The following is a 19,010-nucleotide window of genomic DNA, read 5'->3' on the forward strand; positions in this document are numbered from 1 at the left end:
AAAAAAAAAAAAAAAAAAAAAAGCTACATACATGCGCTTACATGCATATGGGCATACTTACACATATTAAACAATTTCCTCTTTGAACTTTTTTTTTTTTTTTTTTTCTTTATTTCTTACGTAGTACCATCTATTCCATATATTACAAAAATGTGTATTCTTCCAATACAATTCTCACATTTTTTTTAAAATCTTATTTTAACGTTAAGATTCACACATATTTTATAGTTGTAAATTTGTGTGCATCATCTCACAGCAAACATTGATAGGAAGGAAAGATCCAAATTGCTTGACCACATTAATTTGGGCACTTTTAACTAGCTACACTGTTAGGAGTATCAAGTAGCCGCCCCGTTAGCTGCCCCGTTAGCGGCACCACCAGCCTGCACCGAGATGTCGGACCTAGACGAAAACAGTTATGAACAGAGTGCAGAAACGGAAGAGTTTTCAGGTAATAGAAAATTACCTGAACAGCTGGGGGATTCAGAAAGTTCAGTGGGTTCAGAATATTCGGACGATACTGAGGAGGAAGTAGGAGAAGTAGGAGAAGATGAAGAAGTAGGAGAAGATGAAGAAGTAGGAGAAGATGAAGAAGTAGGAGAAGATGAAGAAGACGAAGCAGATGAAGCAGACGAAGAAGACGAAGCAGACGAAGAAGGAAATACCTACAGAGAGGAAAGCGAACAAGTCCAAGAAGACATTTTCAATGAAAACAACTTATTACATGCCATTAAAACGAGAGAGGTGCTAGAACAAGAGATTCTAGTTTTATTTAGCAACATGCTGAAAAAAGAAGTGGTGTTAAATAAGGATGTAAAAAGTAACATGCAAATAGATTTGACATTGTACAATGATGACACGGGTGGTGGTGATTACATTGTCGGTGCAGATGACAACATGAGTGTGCAAGTAAAAGAAAAAGGAGGAAATAAAAAAAGAAAAGAACCAGAAAAAAACAATTTGAAAATAAAAAATAAAGAGTTGTACAATTTTATTTATAGTAAGATGAATTTGAGTTCTAAAGAAGGAAAAGGCGAAAAGAGAGAAGACAAAAATATGGAATCAGGATTTTCTAAAAAAAAAAGAGATAGTAGCAATAACGAGATGGATGAAAACAATAATCCATTAGATATAGCTAAAAGTATACAATCTATAGAAAAACAACATTACATACTAGATAACAATGTAGTTAATATATTAAATGATATTAATACATATTTAAAAAGAGAGAGGGAATATCTGAATCGAAAATTTGGAGCTCATATAGATTCTACTTTTAAAAATCCAATGTATGTAACTTTATACATTTACAATAATCAAATTTTAAAAGAAATGATATTACAAGTAATAAATATTGTGAAAAATGAATTCGACAATTCCATTTATAAAGATATAGACGAAAGTATGTTGATTAAAAATGTCTTAATTTTAATTAATTACTTGACGTCTAGACCTAGTAAAGAATGGTTTGATTATTGGAATAAGCACATGCCTATCTTTAATAATAAGAGAAGTGAATTCAATGTATATAATTATTTACAAATTGAGAAAAGTGAAAGGAAAATCTTTTCAGGAGTTTTAAAAAATGACATTTATTTTAAAGAATTGCAAAAAAGATCAAACATTATTGAACAGTACCAGAATGGCTTGCAGAGTCTAAAGTCCTTGTTGTCTAATAAAAACTTTTTGGTTATACTGAACGAATTTAGGTACAATTGCCAACTTTTCATAGATGCAGATTATCGTGGAATTGAGGAAAATGAAAAAGTTATAGAGATGCAGAGACGGGATGCTGATTTGATAGAGGAGAAGAGTCGTCTCAAGGAGGAGTTGCAGTTCTGCCGAGAAAGTCTCGCAATCAGTGGCCAGGAGGGGGTGGAAAATGATGGCGATGATGTTCGAAGTGGTGATGATGTTAGAAATGGCGATGATGATGGAGAGAAGCCGAGGGGAAAAAACAAACTCGTGCGAAGCAAAATAGCGAACATCAAAAGGAGAATAGATGAAATAAACGATGAACTTTTGGAAGTATCCAATTTTTTCGTTGAGGATAAGAAAAAAAGAGAGAAACTAGTGCATGAATATAAACAAAATGTATACCTGGTTCGTAGCATATTAACGCAGGTTCTAAGCATAAGAAATGCTGGAGGAGGAAATGGGATTAATTCAAACAATGTACATTACATGATTCTGCAGCATGTTCTAGATAAACATAGCTGCCTAAGTTTAATCATTGATGAAATGAGAAATTTATTTGAAAAAGAATTAAAGAAGTACGATCATGAAAAGAATATACATATACCATACTTGAGGCAGAACACAATGAAAGATATATGGGAGTATGTTCGACTATTTTACAATGTTATTTGTTATATAGATCCAATTGATTTGGTAAAGTCACTCACCCATCAGATACAACCCAAGCCTTCAGGGACATGTGAAGGTATGAACAATTTGAGGGATATTGCTAAAAATGGTGAGAAGAAAGGTATAAAGTATGTAGGTACAATAGGAGGAAGACTTAGTAATGGAACTCAGAGACATGACAATACACAGAAGAGAAAAACATTTTTGTTAAATGGTACAAAACGAACGAGTCTGAAAAATCCAAGACAAAATAAAAACCAAATGATTATGCATCTATCACGAATAAACCCACTTCTAGCTAAATCAAAAGTGAGAAAACCAAATGAAGAAAAACATATGAAAAAAAAAAAAAAAAAATTTATAGAAAGAAAAAATTTAATAGATCATTATGAAAATTTTTCTTTTGAAGATTTATCATTCGATATATTTTCAGAAATTGTGTCTTTTAAAAAATGCAACATATTGGATACATTCAATCACACGAATTTGTACAAAGTGCAAGAATTTTTAAATAATATCATAGGAATAAATGAAGAATTTGAAAATATCTATGAAGGCAACAATGACAATGATAGTTTCAATTATTCACTTAAAGTTTTTTTAAATGTGTGTATAAAAGATTTGAGGAGATGCATAGTCGAGTATTATAATCATCAATGGGATATAAAAATAATTCTGAATATCCACGCATGGATTGTAACATATTATACGAATTATTATCTTTACGAGAATAAGAATCGATTGAATAACTGTCGTATGAACATTGGTACAGGAGGGAAAGTAGTAGTAGGAAGAGGAGAAGGAGGAGGACATACAGTTCATCCCTTAAGACATAGTGAAAAACCTGAAATAGACCTGCAGGAACAGCATGAGCATGAGGAGGAGGAAGAGTGTGAAAATTCTTTGTTCATTTCTCGAATCCAAATGGTTCTGGGAATGCAAGCATATATAGGAGACAATAGTATCCATTCTGAATTTCTATGTGATACATTTCAAAGATTAATAAGAGAAGAAAAAATGAAAAAGAACAGTAGTAAGATAATTCTGTGCTGTTTAAGATGTTTATATGCAGATCTAAAACTAGTTGATATTCATGCAATGTCAACAGATGAAAATGTGAAATCAATTTGTAAGTCCTCTTTGGATAATTTTCTTAAGAGAAACATACTCAATAGTTTAAGTTGGATTTTAAAAAATTTTAAATTTATGAGTCATGATAAAAACATTTTTACACATGCTCTTAAGTGTTCCCTAATGATTATAGAACTGCTTCAAAAGCTAGGAGGAAGTACTTACATCTTGAAAGAGAATAAAAAAATTTACGATGATGATGAGGAGGAGGAATCGGATGAATCATACGGAGGAGACAATTATGATGATTATGGAAATTTGAAAAAAGGGAGTCTAAAAAGCAAAAAAAGGCAAAACAGAGATTTAGACCCAGACATAGATGCAATGGAAAGAATAAATGTAACTGATTTAGTGGACGAAATTTATAGTGGTAAAATTGTAAATACATGCATGCAAATTATTGAAGAATATAAAAGAAACAGCATTCAAATAAATCATTTAATCATTACTTATTTCGAATTTTTAATAAAATATAAAAATAATGAATATAATTTCCTTTTATTTTTTGATATAAAATATTTTCTCATTTTTATGAACATAATTAATGATGAGGAATGTTACACAAATCCAAAGTATCATTGGATTTGTTCCTTTTTTGAAAACATAATAGCATGCTTTTTTAAATTGTGGAATAGCAATTATTTCATACCAATTGAATTATTTTTCAGTAAAGCCATAAACAAAAATATTTTCAGCTTGTTAAGTGAAAAATATATGTTGTCTATTTTTAGTAATTATACTGAAGGAAATGACAAGTTCATATATGAACAGCTCAACAAAGGAACACATATAAATGATATTTTTATCGAAATGAATAATCGCAAAAGATTGGAAGCATTAGAGTGGAGTCATGAAGATATCGAAAGCTTGAAAGTATACTTCAAACAATTTAAGCATATGCATAACTTTCTTCCTTTTATTAGCGAAATGTTAAATAAGTCTTCTAGTAGTGTAAAAAATCAGCTCATTTATTTGAATTACATGGATCACAGAGGAAACATAATTGAAGATGATATGGATGATTACCAAATGTCTGATTCGTCCGATAGTTCTGAAGGGCAAGAAGAATCGTTAGCTACGTCAGAGGCAGAAACGGAAGCAGAGTCGGAAAGGAGGGAGTCCACTCCGAAACTTGGGAAAAAAAGAGCATCCAAAAGTGGGTCGAAATCCTGGATCGGTTCTGAAGTTGACACTAAAGCAGGAGACGATGAATGCACCCTTCCCGAAGAGAGGAGGAAGGCGAAACAGCCACTCCTCTACACCATTTATAAATTGAAAAAACTAAATGAAGAACAAACAAAGGGAATGAACCTAACACAGAATAGAATAAATTGCAACGTAGACACTGTTCTGGAAGAAGTTACATCTAATCTGAAATCTCTCTATGAGTTGAAGAAAATGTCTAAGAGTAAATTCTTCTCCTATAAAGCACTGTTGTTTGATATTCCCTTAAGTATATCCTCTGAATTGTTAGAGCATAGCAATTTCAAAAGGTTGCTCAGTTTGATTGGGTTCGTGTATAACGAAAATAGTGATGAATGGGTTCTAAGCGATCATGTAGATGTAGATATTTTTAGGAAAATTATTGAAAAATGTGAAGAATTGTTTCCTCTGTCTTTGAAAGAGCTCCGAGACAGGTTACGTGCACCGGGAAAGGAGGAAAAAGATGGGAATCGAGATCAGGACCTTGAACAGATGCAAAGGGGCGAAGATGATACATATGATCCCATGGATCAAAAAAGGAATCATTATGAGCAGCCTAATGATAATAATAATGATCAAAAATTGGACTATACTGATGAAGAATTGCATCTACTAGAACCTCCAAAACTGAAGGGAACTTTCACACTTCTCAAATTAATGTATGACTTGTTCGTATCGAATAAAGATGACTTCAGATTATTTTTCAACGATATAGTAAACCTAATTAGAGACAAATGCAGTTTTCTTTTTCAGAGTAAAAAAATTGGAGGTGGGTCAAACGAATGGAAAAGTAACACTGAAGGAGGAGGAGGGGAAGAAAAAGAAGTAAAAATCGAAGGATATGCTCCTGCTGCTTCCCCAGATAGCAACATAAATGATTCCCAATTGGATGATGATTACAGAATCTTTTTAGAACCCAAAGATAGAGATGTACTAAAAAATTGCCAGAAGAAAAGTATCCTGGAAAAAATGCTACAATATCTATGGGTATATATTTCCAAATCGGGACATCTTATCATTTCAAAACACATAAAAGAAAAAGAATTTTCTGAACGATTTCGAGTTCTTAATAATTACAAAACTTTGGGAATACAAGAAATTGAAGATTTCATAAGTAAAAAAGAAGCAGAAATTGATGAAAAGAAGAAGAAAAAAAAAGAAACTAAACCTACATCACAACAGAAGTTTGATTTTATAAAACGCGTTTGTGAGTACCTAAATTACCTCTACGTGATCAGCAAAGTGACATCCCCTTTAACACCTTTTAACATTCGTAAACATGAACTAACAAATGAAATATACTTTGGAGGAGACAAACTTCTGACATACATTTATGAAAAACTGAATTCGTGGAATGTAAAAAGAAGCAAAAAAAATGATGATTCTCAACAGTTTGTCTTAAATATGAATGATTTGTTAACTTATATTGTCATCTCCCCAGAGACAAAACAAGATGATGCTTCTAGCACTTTCATAGGTGGAGATGGTAGTACTGCAGCAGATCCACAGCACAGCATCGATGTTAATCAGAATATTGAGATGAATTGTTTTCTTCCATTTGTTGAAAACATTTGTATAGCTTTGAAGGGCTCATCGGAAGAAAATGGGTTCATAAAATGGCAGAATCAGGAAGTTCAGAAAGAATGGCTAAAAATTATGCTCAAATTGTTTTACAATATACTGTATGACAGTGAATATAACACAGTGGGAAATCTTTTCAAAGAATACAAAAATATTAAATTAATTCTGAACGACAAATCGCCTGACTTTTTGTCTGAGCAAAGTATAGCGTCTACTTCTAAGGTAGATGCAACCACACAAGAACCCGTGTCGAAAGTAGCACAGGAGACAAACAAAGTACACATCAACATGGAGGAAGTGCAAAAGGGGGAATTGCAAAAGGGGGAATTGCAAAAGGGGAAAGATCATCCTTCTCCATTTTTAACAGAAGAAACATTGTGCCCAAACAAGGGAGATGAAATACACACAAGTGTGGGTATCATGAACCAAGTTCCAATTAAAGGCGGGGAGGGAATGATGTCAAGCTTAGAGGAAGCACTTGTTCGAAATAAAACTAGCCATGAGGAAGATAAGAACACATTGAAAGTTGTTCATAAGAGAAAATTGGAAGATATATCATCAGTAGAGGACTATTCGGAGTTTTTCAAAAAGAGAAAGTTAGAAAATGTTTACATTAACATTTACAGGAAAAACAGAAAGATCATTATCGATTCACTTTTAAAAAACAAGAACATTTACCAGTACAACGAGAGTGATATTATTAATAGAGTCAAGCAGGTGTTCATCAAAGCTAGACAGATGGCTTCCAGCGGGGTAAGACACACGTTCGAAATTTGCCTAACCTAAGCATGTTCCAAATCATGTTCATATACATATGTATATATATATATATATATATATATATATATATATATAACAACATGCATACTGTTCGAGTGTGGTGAGTCAGGTGGGCCGTGCTACTTCAGAGTAAGCTGACCCTACATGTGAGTATATACAAATGTTCACATCCAAAATTTCACGTCCTAACAATGTGCCTGGTCTATCTCTTGGGCAATTTTTCCGAAATATACACACACACACATGAGCGTGTACATATAATGAATGTGTAATCTGATCCGTGAAGAGGACCCCTTGTGATTGTTCATTTTTTCAAAAACAAAAAAAGGACAAAAGCATTCAAATGGATTATGTCGTCCATTATATATGTTGTATTTTTCTGTCCCCTATCAACAGCATCATCCCTCATCCCCACACCTTAATTATCAAAATTTTAGCACAAAAAATGTACAAATTTATTTATATTCTCTCTCCTTTCAGGATCTTCGCAACAGGTGGAAATCTAAAGATGATGTGAAAAGGATACTCTTGCTATAGCATAAGGACGAAATGTTGAAGAAGACACACATTGACTCATTAATCCATATTGGTGTGAAAGGGGATTTTTTTTTTTTTTTTTTTTTTCTTTCTCATTTTAGAAGCACTCTACACGAAACGTACATTTTTACCGCTTCTACCTGTTGAACTGTATTAACATTCTATATTCATTTCAAAATGGTAAACTCAGTATATCAGTTTTCAAAGTTTCTTTTTTTTTTTTTTTTTTTTTTTTTCAATTAAATATTACTTTTTAAACCACTTTTGCAAAAAGAAAAAAAAAAAAAAAAAAAAAAAAAAAAAAAAAAAAAAAATAAACGATTCACACAAAACATGGTACACCTATGGCATCAAACAATTTCATGAATTAAACACACATATATATTCTACATTTAAATGAGTTCAGTATAGAAGTATGTTCCATGGCATACCCTTCTCTGTGTATTCGCACGAGGTGTATAATAAACCATATGTGTGCTGGTATGTAATTGCTATCGTTAATATTATGATTTCTGTGCCTCTTCCTTTTGTTTTCTGAGTCTAATAATTGTTGATTTCGCTGCAACTGCTGCTGGGGTGGTCAAACTCCAAGCTCCTCCACAAACCTTTCTTTTGCATTTCTTACATTGCCATATGCCAACACAGGTTCTTTTAGTTGACGTCTAAGTGGGTTGTAAAAAGGGGTGCATAATTTTGAATGTAATATGTGCTCATTCTAGAAGATATAGAAATAAACAAAATATGATGGTACGTAAATTTGTTTGACATAAAACAACATCACATCCATCACATAATATGTGTGAAAAAATGTTCACACGCAGAGGAATTATTCTAATGGTGATTGGAAAAAAAAAAAAAAAAACATTTCTTTATTGACACTACTTTTTGTTTACCTTCCCACAAAAGGTACACATATATTTGGCATGTTGCATCAATTCTATCTTCTTTATTTGTTTTCGGAGGGATGATCCATATCTGGTCCCGTACTTTCCCGTCAAACCGACCTAAAAAAAAAAAAAAAATATATATATGTATATATGTACGTATATATATATATAGTGCGTGGGGAAAATGCTACTTCATGGGGTGGGGGATAATCATTTTTTATTTTTATATTATACTTTTGCACCTTATAATATATTTCTCACAATTCTCCAAACATGTGAATGCTTTCTCTCTCCCCATCCTTTTGTCATTTTCACATAAACTGGAGAAAATATATACACACATAAGTACATATATATATATAAACATATTGTATAATCATGTAAACTAATACATAAACAACATGGTTCATTGTTCGTAGGTAAAATCACAAGTGCGTTTAGAACATAACATATTACACATGTTTACAAAATCTAAAGCATGGATAATGTTTTGTGCATTATAACACTACTTCGTCTTTCCCTCCTCTCCTCTTCTATTCTTTGTACATGAAATTCATGAAATAATGCATATGTTTGTCTCTTCTCTTCTTGCAGTGATATTATTACCACATATATAAAAAAAATATCACATATGTGGGTATGAAAGGATTCTTTTGAATTTTGCTCGCCTCTTTTTTTTTTTTTTTTTTTTTCCCCCCTCATAAGTTTCTTTGCAAGTTTCCTTTTTTTCTTTCTTACCTTTTTAGTTCTTCTTGACATTTTTTACAAAATCGAAATTAAAATAAATGGATTGGGGTGGGGTATGGTGGAAGAATATTATTTTTCGTTCTTTTAATTTTATTTTTAATTTCTTCTAAAAGAATACAGATTTTTGAGAAAAAAAAGGAAAAGAAAAGAAAATTGTTTTTATTTTTCAAAATCCAAGGCGAAGAAAAGAAAAGAAAATTGTTTTCATTTTTTAAATTATATCATCTAAAATATATAAGCATATTTGATGGATGAAAAAAAAAAAAAAATAAATAAATAAAATAAATGGCAATAATATATATTTTTTTTTCTTTTATTTTACATTCAGAAAGGAGTGGGAACATTATACAATGTTGTGATACCCCTCTAAGCATGAGCTGCACAACTTTTTTTTTTTTTTTTTTTTTTTACTCCTAAGTATTATTATGAGAACCGCTTAAATTGAAAAAAAAAAAAAAAAAAAAAAAAGGGAATAGCTGGGATTGGCACAAACATAATACATTAAGTTAATGTATTATTAAAAGGTTTCGTCAGTTATTTTCCCCAACCTGAAACGAAGATTTAATTTTGCTGGAAACCTTTTTTACCTCTAGTGTGAAAAAATAAGAGGGGTAAAACCATTTTTTTATTACATATATATACATATGTATATATATATATATATATATATATATATATATAACACAATCTTCCACCTCTCTCTCACCACACCCCAAACCTCAATACGGTGCAAAAAATTATGGCTCTTTTTTGTGTATATATAAATAGAAAAAAAAAAAAAAAAAAAAAAGTTTCGATTCTGACGATAAGGAATATTGGTATTCCGATGCTCATTTTCCGGTTTGTTTCATTAATTTGGATGTTTACATACCTAATATGAGTGTGAAATATTCAACCCAGCATATTCTCAAATAAGTTGGGCGTCATATATATGTAACATATATATATGCATACATAACAAATGATACATAAATAATAAATGTATGCACACATCATATAACATATACATCAAAAATATTTACTGAAAAAAAATAACACACGTTCAGTTTACTTTGCACTTAAAAAGAGAAAGCTAATATTACGGGGGATGATTAAATATATATCCAACTTTTTTTTAAGTCTGCCACTTTTTTAAATATTCCTGAGAGAGAAAAAAAAAAAAGAAAATTCCAAACTATTACCCTCTCCCCCAACCCACCGAGGCATTCCGTACACCTTTACCGCGAAGAAAAGGAAAACATTACATAAATAGGAATTTGTGGAGATGGGAATTATCCATATTTATATTTTTTTCCCCTTTTTTTTTGTAGTATTACTTTCTCAACATTTTTTACAACCTTCATACAAAAAGGTATTAAACGGTATATTCTTTTAATCCGAAGGTAGAATGTCTTTTCCCATGAATAATGAGTATTTTTATGTGAAAAGCACGACGGGAGAATGTCAGAAATTTGAAAAAAAGGGCCTTTTCAACCCAAGCGCTACTTTAGTCCAACATTTGACAAATTTATAAATGGCGATAGAGAGAGAGAAAGAGGGGAGATATTTAGTTACAATTTTCCAAAAGTTTCCCATCTAATGAAAATAAAATAAAAAAAAAAAAAAAAAAATACTAACATAGTAGCAATAACAAGAAGATAAACAACTTAACTGCAAAAATATTTTTAACTTATTTTGGTTTAGTTAAATTACAAGGGGGAGAGAAAATATGCACACAGAAATTGTGAAGGGGGGGGGGGTAGTATATATATATATATATATATATATATATATATATGTATACATATATATGTATATGGATTTTCCTTACAAATGTATATATTTTTTTTTACGGCTTATATAAATGGCCGTCCTACAATACAGGGGAATACATTACTTGTTCCCTTCGGGCCCCAATTCCTCTACATTTATACATAATATTGAATATATTCATATAAATCGATCTGACATGCAAGCTTTTAAATCTGTAACAAAAATATATTTAATTAAAAAAATGGAGAAAGCAAATGGAGGGGAAAAAAATGCGTTTCTGCTAAAATTATAAGCATCACATTTTCCTTCTTCATCCCTCTTTGATTAAACCATTGGTTCACGTGTACACACAAGAATGCTGAAGTAAGATTTCATAGACACAACTATTACAATTTATTCATATATAGATATATACATATATGTACGTACGCATAATTGAACGACACGATGGGTACTACACACGCACACTGTGTGTCGAAGCGTATCATATATTGCATGTGTGCGAGTGGTGGTAATGCTACGAAATAATTAGTTTTTAAATTTATCACATTTGGAAAAAGGTGTTGCAATAGGGGAGGAAAAAAAAAAAAAAAAGGAAAAAAAAAGAAAAGAAATAAAAAAAATATATAAATGGAAGCTTTAATTTCATAAATGGCAAAATGTTAACTTGCTATTTCATTCATTCGTAATCTTCTCTTTCTCGTAATTTGGCATGTTTTAACAAATTTCTACAAAGGAGAAATATTTTAAAAGAACTTCTTTTCCCAAAAGGGTGCTTTCGACGAGAACTCAATAAGAACCAACGAATATGTTATTAATTGGTATAAAAACAAGCTTGATGGTATATCCAATAAAGCCCATTATAAGAAATCCAAATGAACATGCATAGACAATATTTGTATATTCCTTCTTGTTTGGTTTGGTACACTTTCTTATTAATCTCACGCTATCGCTAACAAAGTTTTGAATTCCATTCACAAGGTATCCAACAGGATGATTTTCGTCCGTAACAAAATCTGGAATCTTTATGTCGAACATGGTTAAACAGTTCTAGTAACAGTTAAATGATTTATTTGATAATGGATTGATTTGTAAAAATGTATAAGCCCCCTCTTTTCTTTCCCAACGGTTGTGTTCTCTGCAAAAAAAAAAAAAAAAAAAAGGAAGGCGTAAGGGGGTTTATATTTATTGTGCGTTTTTTAAAAGCTGACAAAGTGTTATAAGCATTCAAACAATGAATAAAAGACACACGTGCATATGTACATTCATGTGCACTGGAAGAGATGTTAGACATTTTGGGGAAATGCTTTTATATATTCAAAATAGGCCAAAAGTCATACACAAAAGCTAGCAAGTGTATGTGCTAAAGTGTTATGTGGAATAATCCATCTTCGCGTACTTTGCGTTATGCAATGTTTTGCAATGTTTTGCTATGCTTTTTTTTTTTTTTTTTTTTTCATGTACTTGTTTTTTTCCTATTTAACAGCTTTCCCCCATGCAACTGTTCCAATTTGCCTATTTTTTCTTTTCTGTATTTTTTTTTTTTTCTTTAATTTTTTCCCGACTAACCTTAACTGTTCACGCTTCTTTGCTTTTTCAGAAGTTGAGAGATACTGGATATATCAAATAAAATATATACATGCGGACAGGATGCAAAAAAAAGGCGAATAAGGAAATAGTTAACCTATTTTTTATTTGTTGCTTTTTACTTGGTACTTTATTCTTATATTTTTTGTTTTCCTGCGTATTTGTTGCCTCTTATTGTTTTATTTTTTATTTTGTTTTATTTTGTTTTATTCTGTTCTATTTTGTTTTGTTTTATTTTGTTTTGTTTTATTTTATTTATTTTTTTTTACTTATTTATTTTTTTTTATTTATTTATTTTTTTTTTTTTATTTATTTATTTTTTTTTTTTTTTTTTTGCAACTTGCCCAAGAATATCCAATAATTCCCCCGTCCGCAAACCCGGCTGATTAATATGCCAAAATTGTTAGCTCAATTTAACGAACTTTATAAATTAACCAAAATATGTCAAAAAATGAATGAACAAGTAAACGAACGAATAGAATAACTAATCAGTTGTTCATTTTTGTTTGGTTTCGCTTCGTTTCGCTTCGTTTCGCTTCGTTTCGCTTCGTTTCGCTTCGTTTCATTTCGTTTCGCTTCGTTTCATTTCGTTTCGCTTCTTTTCTTTTTTTTCTTTTTTTTTAAGATTGTATAATATATATTTTTGGATACTCCCCAGGATAGTGGAGGGGGGAAAGCACAAAGGGGAATAACACATATGAACATGTTTACATATTCGCATTTATACGTACCTATTCGTGCATACATATGCGTACATACTTATGCATAAATATTTTATAGACATTTATTCCCATTTATTCCCATTTATTCCCATTTATACCCATTTATTCCCATTTATTCCCATTTATACCCATTTATTCCCATTTATTCCCATTTATACCCATTTATTCCCATTTATTCCAATTTATTCTCATTTATTCCCATTTATACCCATTTATACCCATTTATACCCATTTATGCCCATTTATATCCATTTTTATGGATACATTTCACGTATGCAAGTTACAAATATGTAGAAAAAAACATGAGCTAAAGGCAGGTAACACATTTGCTTTTAGCGTTTAACAAAGGCTTTAAGAAAATAAGAAACTAACTCATCTGGATATTTAACCAATCTGTTAAACGATCTGTGTATTGTGTATAGACGAAATTTCAGCAAAAAAGAAAAAGGGACACCAAAACTGCAGGGGGAGGGGGGGGGAAAGAGGAATAAATTTGCCTTTTTTTTCCCTCGTCTTTTCCCCATTTTTTTCCCTCGTCTTTTCCCCATTTTTTTCCCTCGTCTTTTCCCCATTTTTTTCCCTCGTCTTTTCCCCATTTTTTTCCCTCGTCTTTTCCCCATTTTTTTCCCTCGTCTTTTCCCCATTTTTTTCCCTCGTCTTTTCCCCATTTTTTCCCCTCTTCTTTATCCCTTTTTTTTCACTCTTCTTTATCCCTTTTTTTTCACTCTTCTTTATCCCTTTTTTTTCACTCTTCTTTATCCCTTTTTTTTTTTTTTTTTTTTTTTTTTTTCTTTCATCTTATACCTCCAATGTCAAAAGTTAAGCTCGCCATTGGCCATGTAAAATGTTAATATGCCCACTGCATCCTGGCATTTCTATGTGCACAACCAGATTCACTTAATTTGGGAGAAATGAAAAAAAGAGCAAAATAAAAATTGGTATTGCGAGGGAAGAGATTATATATATATATATATATGTATATATCGCACCTAAGATTAGCGAAACGGGTTAGGGAAAAAAGAGGTCATATCACATGAGAGTTGTATTTTGTTTCCCTCTTCACGTCACAGCAATAAATTAAAATATTAATAAAAAAAAAAAATAGGGAGTAAACATAAAGCGTTTTCCTACTGTCTTTACACTTTTATTATATCTAAGGTGGAAATGGATTTTAATTCATGCTATTATTTTTATATGTACTTTAATTTTATATTATTTTATTTTATTTTTTTTGAACTATCCCAAATCAGACAAAACTTATTGATCTGCATATTATTCTGCATGTCTAAGTTGTATGTGCCCGGTTATCAAGTTCAATCTATGAATATACTTAACTGAAGCACCTTTTTGATATGTTTTGGAATTTTACTTCTTATACGATTTCGAATTTTTCTCCATTTGCACAAACCAAATTGAACAAAATAATGTGCCACACGGAGTGTATATTTATATGCATTTAGAGTTATTGTGCATACATTTGTCTGAATGTAAATGTATCGTTACATTTTTCACACTAGAGGAATGCAATTTTGAAAAAAAAAAAAAAAAAAAAAAAAAAAGGAGTTTAATATCAACATTGTGATGTTGTTTTTTTAATCTCTACAAAAATTGCGACACTAAGTAAAAGTGTGCAAATAGAAGCATTTTTGTACTTGTGTGTGTGTGGGGCTTTATATCTGCCGTAAATATAATGGGTACACTGTTACACAAGGTTAATAGTTGAGTATAGCTAGACCCAAACATATATATGTACACATACATGTATCACACATAACATACGTCATAACTACTTCGATCAAATAAATTTAATTAAGCATAACTACGTAACATGGATTTTCTTTTCTCATTCAGTTATGCAACTTGGGAGAAATGCCATTTTGGAGACGACTCTTGTATGTTGGCAGTTAAAGCAAACGTGCAGTACTACGGATGGGCAAATGTGAAAATGCACGTTAAAACGTTCAAAAATTAATAAGTTAATATGTTAATGTGTTAATAAGATAACATATGCACAAACACGGGCACATGCGTTTTACATATATATTTGTTTCTCCAAAAAAATGTTCATAAAATTTTTACCACTGTGTATGGGAGGGGTACATTTAATTTCTCGTAATTTCTCATAATTTTTCGTAATTTCTGGTAATTTTTCGTAATTTCTCATAATTTTTCGTAATTTCTCATAATTTTTCGTAATTTCTGGTAATTTCTCATAATTTTTCGTAATTTCTCATAATTTCTCGTAATTTCTCATAATTTCTGGTAATTTCTTGTAATTTCTCATAATTTCTTGTAATTCCCCTCGTGGTCTCCAAAGTTGTACGAGTACATTTTTTTTTTTAAAGTGCCCCTTTAACGTTTTTTCCCCCTGCACTTATATAGGCACAGAAAATATGTATCTATATATATATACATGCATGCACATAACTTTGGTATATTCTCCCAGCAAGCGCGAGCGTTTATCATTTTATATAATATATATATATATATATATATACATATATAAGCGTGTTCAACGGAAATAGTTACATGCGCGATGATCTCATTTTTGTTGCTACTGCTACACTCAAATATATGCATACATGTACGTTTGTATATGTATGCATAGAGCCGTTGGATTGAACCGAAAAGATGATGCTGTGAGGTTCACCTTTTTCTGCAAGTATGAGAAAATAAATATATTACGACTCTTTCAATTTTGGCATGTGAAAACGTAATTCTTTCACGTACTGTGCAGAAAAAAAGTAGCCGCTCTCTTCTTGTTTGGAAATTGTAAGAAAAAAGAAAAAGAAAACAAAATAGGCGAAATAAAATAAACAAAACATAAAAAATACACAAAATAAAACATAAATCCATAGTACGACAAAAACAAGCAAAAATTTGAAGAAACGTCGAAAAGCTAAAAATAAAGTGGGGTAGGAAAACAAAAGCAATAAAAAAAAAAAAAAAAAAAAAAAAAGAAAAAAAAAAAAAAAAAAAAAAAAAAAAAAAAAAAAAAAAAAAAAAAAAAAAAAAAAAAAAAAAAAAAAAAAAAAAAAAAAAAAAAAAAAAAAAAAAAAAAAAAAAAAAAAAAAAAAAAAAAAAAAAAAAAAAAAAAAAAAAAAAAAAAAAAAAAAAAAAAAAAAAGGGGGAAAAAAAAAAAAAAAAAAAAAAAAAAAAAAAAAAAAAAACGGGAAAAAAAAAAAAAAAATATAAAACTAAATCAACAGGATATTAAAAAAAAAAAAAAAAAAAATGAAAAGAAAAGCTAAGTGAAAAGAAGCGAAAACATAAGCCAAAAATAAAAAAACAAAACGTAAATTAAAGAAACAAAGTCAAAACAAAGCAAAACAAAGCAAAACAAAGCAAAACAAAGCAAAACAAAACAAAACGAACAATACGCCGAATTTTATTCTAAGCCCACAAAAGTATGCAAAACGATTTTTACAAGGCCAGAAGGCGATAAAAAATCCCCAAGCCTTAGGAAAAAAAAATAATAATGCTAAAAAAATAAAGCAGAAAAAAAAAAAAAAAAAATGAGAAAACGCCGTTTCACGAAATTTCAAAAACGAAAGGAAGAAAAAACTTTTAATATACATATGCTTATGTTATATAGAGAGTACAAGTAAGCCGTTTTTCAGAGATATTGAAAAACTCGCTACTTTTTAGGGAAAATACATGTGATAGAGTTGGTAAAGAGCCATTCGTCACACCTCCACTCCTATTTTCCATCACCCTTATTTCATCATTCGCACCTTTTGCGTGTTTTGCAATTTTCTACAACCTCCAATCTATCTCCGTCTGAAATTTCTCGTCTTGAGGAATACTATTGAATCTTAACAATTTATCAAACAAAAAGCAATGACAACAATGGATCACAGCGTGCAGGACGAATTAGTTGATTATGAAGATGATGAAAACATATTAGATGCGAAGGATGTTAAAGGGAATTTAGAAAACAGTCTTTTAAATAATAACAATAAAGGAGTAAACGAAAATGGAGCCATGAGAGGTAGTTATGCCACTGTTCATACAGGAGGATTTAAGGATTTTTTTTTAAAACCAGAATTACTCAGAGCCATAAGTGAGAGTGGCTTTGAGCATCCCTCCGAGGTACAGCAAGAAACCATTCCCGCAGCTATTACAGGTAATTTTTTTTTAAGTAAAAAAATTTAAAAAAAAAAATTGTATAACCATTTTCCCGTGCTTTAATTCCCCGAACGCACGGCTCAGAAGTGCAGCATAGACTAATATCCCTCTAACCACCACTCCACTATCCCACTACCTTACCACACCAGTGCAATACTACACCACTGCACCGCTACATTACTGCACCGCTACGTTACTACACCGCTACATTACTGCACCGCTACGTTACTACACCGCTACATTACTGCACCGCTACGTTACTACACCACTACGTTACTACACCGCTACGTTACTGCACCGCTACGTTACTGCACCGCTACGTTACTGCACCGCTAATCACATCGCCCTTGCTCACCCCCCTGCAGGTACGGATATCTTGTGTCAAGCAAAAAGTGGAATGGGAAAGACGGCTGTGTTCGTCTTGTCCATCCTACAACAACTAGAAACGAACGATAGTAAAGATATAAAAGAGGAAAAGGATATAAACAATAACAACAGTAGCAACAACATCGGAGGAGATTTAAATAGTAACAGTACCGTGTCAAAAAATAAATATGTCAGATGTTTGGGACTAGCACACACACGTGAATTAGCATATCAAATAAAGAACGAATTCGACAGGTTTAGTAAATATTTAAAAGGCGTAAGGTGTGAAGTTGTATATGGTGGTATATCTATGAGTAAACATATAAAGATGTTTAAAGAGGAAAATATTCCTCATATAATTATAGGAACACCAGGACGTATACTAGCATTAATAAGAGAGAAATATTTGTTGACAGATAAAATTCAACATTTTGTTTTAGATGAATGTGACAAATGTTTAGAAAAATTAGATATGAGAAGTGATGTACAGAAAATTTTTATTTCTACTCCTTTAAAAAAACAAGTAATGTTTTTTTCAGCTACTATGGCTAAAGAAATGAGAGATGTTTGCAAAAAATTTTTACAAAATCCTGTGGAAATTTTTATTGATGATGAAGCTAAGCTGAAGTTACATGGTTTATTACAACATTATGTGAAATTACAAGAAAAAGACAAAACAAGAAAATTAATCGAAATTTTAGATGCATTAGAATTTAATCAAGTTATCATTTTTGTAAAATCTGTTACTAGGGCAATTACGTTAGATAAATTATTAACTGAATGTAATTTTCCTTCCATAGCTATACATGGTGGTCTTGACCAACAGGAGAGAATTGAAAGATATGATAAATTTAAAAAATTTGAAAACAGAATTTTAGTTTCAACCGATTTATTTGGTAGAGGTATTGATATTGAGAGAGTAAACATTGTCATTAATTATGACATGCCAGAAAATTCGGATTCTTACCTTCACAGAGTTGGCAGAGCTGGAAGATTTGGAACTAAAGGTCTTGCCGTTACTTTCGTTTCCTCACAGGAGGATACCTTAGCATTGAACGAAGTCCAGACCAGATTTGAGGTAGCCATTTCGGAAATGCCCAACAAAATTGATTGCAATGAATATATTAATCAGTAGGAAAAGACTGAATTGCTTGATGGATGGCTTTTTCCTTTTCTTTTTTTTTTTTTTTTTTTTTTCTCTCATTTGGCTAGCCAATCGATT

General features: G+C 31.0%; 4 protein-coding genes across 4 annotated transcripts; 2 read left to right on the forward strand and 2 right to left on the reverse strand.

The window, feature by feature from the left end:
• Nucleotides 1–393: 393 nt before the first annotated feature.
• On the forward strand, nucleotides 394–7,599 carry PGO_041060 (hypothetical protein, conserved; the record flags this gene model as incomplete). Its single annotated transcript, XM_028686294.1, has 2 exons — nucleotides 394–7,035; nucleotides 7,543–7,599. 2 exons carry the CDS (start codon nucleotides 394–396, stop codon nucleotides 7,597–7,599), a joined length of 6,699 nt encoding a protein of 2,232 aa, XP_028542095.1.
• Nucleotides 7,600–8,102: 503 nt separating this feature from the next.
• On the reverse strand, nucleotides 8,103–9,245 carry PGO_041070 (60S ribosomal protein L37a; the record flags this gene model as incomplete). Its single annotated transcript, XM_028686295.1, has 3 exons — nucleotides 8,103–8,261; nucleotides 8,493–8,603; nucleotides 9,225–9,245. 3 exons carry the CDS (start codon nucleotides 9,243–9,245, stop codon nucleotides 8,103–8,105), a joined length of 291 nt encoding a protein of 96 aa, XP_028542096.1.
• A 2,529-nt stretch (nucleotides 9,246–11,774) lies between these two features.
• Nucleotides 11,775–12,023, reverse strand: PGO_041080 (transport protein SEC61 gamma subunit; the record flags this gene model as incomplete). The annotated part of the gene is made up of 1 exon (XM_028686296.1): nucleotides 11,775–12,023. The coding sequence occupies one exon, from the start codon at nucleotides 12,021–12,023 to the stop codon at nucleotides 11,775–11,777; it is 249 nt and encodes an 82-aa protein (XP_028542097.1).
• Nucleotides 12,024–17,134: 5,111 nt separating this feature from the next.
• On the forward strand, nucleotides 17,135–18,923 carry PGO_041090 (ATP-dependent RNA helicase UAP56; the record flags this gene model as incomplete). Its single annotated transcript, XM_028686297.1, has 2 exons — nucleotides 17,135–17,420; nucleotides 17,788–18,923. 2 exons carry the CDS (start codon nucleotides 17,135–17,137, stop codon nucleotides 18,921–18,923), a joined length of 1,422 nt encoding a protein of 473 aa, XP_028542098.1.
• Between the last annotated feature and the right edge of the window lie 87 nt (nucleotides 18,924–19,010).

This window comes from Plasmodium gonderi (assembly GCF_002157705.1).
Source record: "Plasmodium gonderi DNA, contig: Chr04, whole genome shotgun sequence".
Taxonomy (NCBI): domain Eukaryota; phylum Apicomplexa; class Aconoidasida; order Haemosporida; family Plasmodiidae; genus Plasmodium; species Plasmodium gonderi.